Source organism: Belonocnema kinseyi, chromosome 6, assembly GCF_010883055.1.
Source record: "Belonocnema kinseyi isolate 2016_QV_RU_SX_M_011 chromosome 6, B_treatae_v1, whole genome shotgun sequence".
In the NCBI taxonomy this organism is placed as follows: Eukaryota; Metazoa; Arthropoda; class Insecta; order Hymenoptera; family Cynipidae; genus Belonocnema; species Belonocnema kinseyi.
The window spans coordinates 143,770,240-143,776,319 of record NC_046662.1 but is presented as its reverse complement, the minus strand read 5'-3'; the positions used below and the strand labels follow the sequence as shown (position 1 = coordinate 143,776,319).

The following is a 6,080-nucleotide window of genomic DNA, read 5'->3' as shown; positions in this document are numbered from 1 at the left end:
GTACACGACGTTGATGTGAGCAATGAGGAAAATCTACTGACAGCTGCAAAGATTCACCTCGGAGTCGCCACCAAAGCTGCCCTAATGAAGATCAAGACTTGCCCTGCCCTCAAAATTCTTGACTTCCGTCAAGACTGCAGAAATTGCAAAATCAAATTTATTAGCAAGTTGCAGGAACTCTCACCGCTTGCGTATACGTTGGCAAAAGCTCTCTCCTGCTTTGATCCATACGTTGCAGCTGATCTAAAACTGGGACAAAACAGATTAGGAACTTTGTTAACGACTCTTGTTGATAAAAATTGGCTCCATGGCAATATCGCAGACAAAGCAGCTCGTGAATTCAGGAATATGTGTAAGCTTCCACAAGTTCAAGAAAACAAGCCGAATCTCAGAATACGGCAGCAGCTAAGAAGAGGCTTTTGAATCTGAAAGTAAAAGAACTAGAAGTCAAGAGGGCCAGAGCAATAGAAGAAGTTCAAAAAGAAGTCGACTCATTAAATGATGAAATTCAAGTGTTGCAAAAAATGCCCTGCTGATTTTATTTTATGTGTTTTTTATTTTACGATTTGTTCTGTGATTGGAAAATTTACATTTGTGCTAATTCGTGCCAAAGAATAATGTAATTTTCAAGTAGAATATATTTTAAAAGTTTTTTTTATGCGAACTTAATATTGTTGGGAAAACAGAGTAGCACCTGAAAATATTGGAATCTATCGAAAAATAACAAAATTAATATTGTTTAAATATTTAAGAGCATTCTCTTCTCAGAAAACAATGCAATGCAACTGAAAACATTAAAATCTGTTGAAAATTTGGTTATATGAAATGTTTCTCCTGCCTTTTCTAGGCAATTCGTACATTTGAAGAAATTTGAAGAAAAAAATTTATTTTGCTGCTTATGTACCTGAAAAAATATTAGATTTCAACAAATGAAAATTATATGAACAAATGCAAATTAGTTAACAAAGTAGATGTTTGTTAAATACTGATAAATGATGATTCATGAAAAAGTAAATAAAAATGCATTAGTCAACAATAGTGTCAAACTTGACACTATTTATCACGATTCGAAATCATATAGTATTGGCGCCATCCAATAAAGTTTGTTTTCCGAAAGATGCACTAGGACTGGCAGATTGTGGCTCACTGTGAGATCGATCTCTTGAGGACAGGACTGGGGTTTTAGCTCTTAGGTTTCAGCTCACTAAGAGTTTAAAACCTGTAGAGATTTATAAGACCGATCTTTCTAGTCTTTCCATCCTCTACTAATCGCATCCATACCAGAGTGAGGGCAGAGTTCGTTCAGTGCAAACGTACTCTTCTCGAGATTCGTTCCAGGTACCTACGTGTCTGCTTGAATCTTTTCTCGAATAGTTTGAGGAGGGATAACTCCGACCTAGGAGGGATTGGGCGACGCATCTTTCTAGCTATAGTTCTCCCACAGAATAAATCTCTTATAGGGCGCGTTTGCAGGCTCAATTTTGGCTCACTCGGAATTCACTCTCAGTCCTTGCTTAAGGCCATGTGACGAGTGGGCCGCGTGGCCAGAATCTTACCTTACCGACACTTTTTTTTTATTTCCTAACTTATTTTCACACGAAGCGCCACATCGAATTGAAAATATGGGATAATAAATCAGTCGTTCGAAAAAAGGTGGGTCTGGTCATAAATTTCAATAATTATGAAAAAAGTTTTTTTTATAAATTTTTTTTTACCTTTTTCATAATTATTAAAAAAGGACCAGACCCACCTTTCTTAGTGCGTCTTATTTATTATCCTAAATTTTCAACTCGATGTGGCGCTTCGTGTTAAAATAAGACAGGAAATTAAAACAGTGTATCGAAGGTAGGAATCTGGTAACGTGATCCACTCGTCACATGGTCTTAAGGGTGCAAAAAAAGCAAGTTTGAATCTCAGCTTGCATTTCCTATTTTTAGTTCCTTTTGGTTTGGGTAGGGATGTAAAGTTTCATAAAAGTTTGGCCTGATGAAAATTTGAATGAAATATTGGGGGTCTCGTGAGACATTTCAATGTATTAAATATGGCGGCGGAAAAATTCATACTGATGAAATAAAAGCAATCCTGTGCTGACCTTAGAGGTCAAACCGATCTGCGCATACGCAAAATAAATTTTCTCCCCCTCATCCCAATGTTTCAGAAAAAATATGAAAATTTAAACATAAAACGTTTTCACGTTTCACGTAAAAAATTTCACAGCTTTAATGAAACGTTTCATGGCTTACATCCCTACTTTTGGGTTCATAATGAACCGCGAGGAAGGAAAAATAAATCGTTTATAGTAAGAAGCGTCATTCATCGTCTATTCCACTTTTTGAGAGGTCTTTAATATATATTTAAATTATTTGTATGTACTTAAGAAAACAATTAATATAAACTAATTTTTCAGAATAGTAATTTTACATTTTCTGTAAATTCTTTTTTAAAAAACATAAAAATAATTCAAATGATTATTAAAGACAACCCAATAAGCATGCAAAAATTAAAAAAAAAAAACTAATTTTAATAAGTCCCATTTTCTACATTCTATACAATTTTGCACAACGGTCTACCGTCGTCGAAAACAAATCATTCTTCTGTAAACACAGACAAATTCGCGATGAGGGCCCTCTAAATAATATCCAATTTATTTTTTCTTCAACGCGAATCATTTTGAACCCAAAAGCAATAACAGTTTCTCTTTTGTGCATATTTCGAGGTTGCCCTCAGTTATTTTAAGCCAAGAATGAAAAAAATCGTACTGCGCATTTTTCAGAAGATGCGAATTTTCATTTTTAACTATTAAAAATCTCATTTTTCTCGACAAAGACGGAAAATATTAATAGCAGTACATAGTCAAAAATCGTTTCTCTTTCTGAAATCTATAAAAATATACTCTTGCTAGATTTTTGTTTTGTTTAATTTTAATCAATTTCCCCCCAAAAAAATAGAATAAATCGATAAAAATGGAATTTTGTTTAGAGAACTTCAACATTTTATTTTTAACGACATTTGTTTCTAGTTCAGTAATAGTGGTAAATTAATTCTACGTTAGTCTACTTTTATCGATTTTTTTTAAATTGGTAAAAGCACACAAGATAAATATTTGGTGAGGATGCATACCTTTATAGATTTCAGGAAATACAACAATTTGAATATTTTGAATTAGGATTCACTATTCATATTTTCCGTCGTTTCGATAATGAGATTTTTAATAGCTCATAATTATGCGTGTTCTATTTAAAAAATAAAACACAATTTTTCTTTATTTTCAAGTTCGGAAAACTTAATATTCTCATGGAATATGTTGTTTACATTGTTATTGAACTAAAAAAAAATTTCTAATAATAAAATGTTGAAGTTACTTAAAATACATACCATTTTATTACATATTGATCGATTCACATATTTTATTTGCAAGGAAAAATTAGTTATCACGATTCAAAAAACTAGTGAGGGTACAATTTTATATTATATTTCTGAAAAAACAATTTTGAACCAAGAACTGCCATCTATATTTTGCGTTTGTTTTGAGAAACACGGAATTTTAATCGTTAAAAATAAAAAAATAGTTTTCTCAAAAACGCGTAACACGATTTTTTTGTTGGCTTAAAATAACCGAGAGACACCCACGAAACATATACGAACATATACATATACGAACGTTTCTTGTGAGACTGCACTGTATCTAAAAGATTATGGTGATATGGCTTTTTCTTTTCGTATCCCGCCATCCTAACAAAAGAAAACTCCATCATTGTCATCTTCTCTACACGGAGAGAATTTTCAAGATAATAATTCACGAAACTGCTCCTTAATTTTATCACGCCTTTGGCGCAGTAAATCACATCTCGGAACCCTGACTTTTAAAGCAAAGTCCGTTGCTTGAAAAGCAAGGTTGCCGAGATCTTAGTTCTTGTACCAAAGGCGTGATAAAATTAAGAAGCAGTTCCGTGAATTAATATCTTGAAATTTCCCTCCTTGTAGAGTATAGATACGTTTATAGTTTTTATGATGCCTTATACTGTGGTGATACACATTATATTACAGAGTCGGGCGTGGAACTATCCCTACTATATAAGGATTGGTCGTGGACAATGCCCCTCAATATAGGGATCTGGAATATTGAAAATTATCGCAAAATGTGTTAACTATGGTAAGTCCCTTTTAGCTAGTTGCGATCATTTAACTTTAAATGAAATTCCTCCTGATCTGTTTCTTTAGATAATATACATAAATATTCTCTTGCACAAGCAAGCGGTTAGATAAAATGTTATTTGTGATCAGCGTCGGGATAGTGCGGAATTTTCTATTTATCCACGACTTTGTGTTATAGTCCGAAATCACATTGCGAAAAGAACTTTGCTATAAGCTTTTTTCAAATCCTGAAACCCTAACTAGAGAAAAATCAGTGATTGCTGATGTGAAATAATAAGTTTTTTTTTTTTAATTGAATCTTGTATTGCAATAAAACCCTAGGCTTTGGAGGGCTCAAGATTGACGTGAATTAATTTAAATTTCTTTATAGTATATCCTTATTGTCTAAACAATATTTGATATGAACCGTGGAAATAAACAATATATATAGAAGTCGGGCGTGGAACTAACCATACCACGTAAGAGTCAGCGGCAGAAAAAATGATTTCATATACGGGTATATGAATAAAAACTCATCGAAAAATTTGTTAAACAAGTCCCTTTTCACGGGTTAAAGACATACCTTCAATTAAATGGCAAGTAATTAAGTCTTTTATAGTCCGCTGATTTTAAAAATTTTATCACATAATTTGTCATTATATTTGCTAAGAGATATTGTTTTACTTCATTTTCAACAAATTTTATGAAAATATATTGTGTTTACTGTCATCCCCATGGATAAACTTTGAAGTATGATGATGGGCGGTCTTTACGCCGTGAATGGCATTAAGAGGTTTGGTCTGATTACCACCAACTCCCCGCCCCCGATGTAGGCTTAAACATATACGGTAGCTGAAAAAACCGTTGTAACTAACAATCAATTTTTTACGCCAACAAATGTGTATATAAGGAATATCTTTGTATATATAGACTGTATATGAAGTAAGGACTTGTTTAAAACAAAGTGTATATTAGGTCGCGGAATTGACCGCTGCACATATATCTATAATTAGTAATTTGTCATAAGGACAACCGCAGGATTTCGCCGGGAGCGGGTGCTAATCTGGAAAATTGAACCTGCTTCCAGCGAAATCGCGGTAAAATTTCAGCCACAACCACGTCTCACGACCGTGAGATAGGTGGTTACAGTCTGTAAAGGAATCAATACGACGATCCAGCAAAAGCCTCGTGCACCCTAAGATCACGGAGCGACCCAAGGACAACCGCCTTCTGCATTTTTCCCGCAAGTCTTCTAGCATATTGTTGACACGCAGGGATGCTTTTTAGGCCATTAGCAAGTGAAAGCTTGGCACCTCCAAGAGCGCCGATGATAAGGACGATCAATTTAACTGAATATTACGGGTACAATCGTTGCAACTCCCTTATAAGGTCTCGATACCTCTCTTTCTTTTCATTATCCTTGGTTATGATGTTTTTGTCAACTGGTGCCGAAAATTTGATAACAAACATGGTTCGCTTCTCGAAGTCAAGAAGAACCATGTCAGGCCTCGAATGAGCAACAGAAACAATTGTCGAGAATATAAAGTTCCAGTATATGCGGCACTTCCCATTCTCCACAATTGACTCAATTTCCCTAGGAGCATTTAGAGGAGCGATATTAAGGTTAATGCCGTAGGAGTGACAGAGATGGTAATAAAGCACTCTTAGTGCCGCATTGTGCCTTTGAATGTAGGACGTTCCCGCGTGAGTTGGACAAATAGATAGTATGTGGGTGTGCATGGCACGCCCTGCAGCTATCATCGAGGATGTCTTGGCTCAAAATGTGGCGACGGTATGTTAACGTGGAAATGACACCGTCTTGGCATGAAAAAATGAAACCCGTCGTACCAGACTTCAATCCGGGCGATTTAAGGAAAGCAAACGTTAGCTCAAAAGACATTGACTGATCCTTCACATTTCTGTGGAAGATACCGTGCATCCTCTTA

At 34.9% G+C, this 6,080-nt stretch overlaps 1 protein-coding gene across 12 annotated transcripts in view; it reads left to right on the top strand.

The window, feature by feature from the left end:
- LOC117174281 (thyroid adenoma-associated protein) overlaps positions 1-6,080 on the top strand; it is a 398,068-nt gene that overhangs the window by 72,078 nt on the left and 319,910 nt on the right. For 3 of the 12 annotated variants that reach the window (XM_033363212.1, XM_033363215.1, XM_033363211.1), the window contains exon 2: positions 4,048-4,153. The exons of the other annotated variants lie outside the window; for them this stretch is intronic. In XM_033363212.1, coding sequence (XP_033219103.1) covers positions 4,151-4,153 — 3 coding nt within the window. In that variant the 5' untranslated portion in view covers positions 4,048-4,150. The remainder of the gene's footprint in view (positions 1-4,047; positions 4,154-6,080) is intronic. 12 annotated transcript variants of the gene reach the window in all.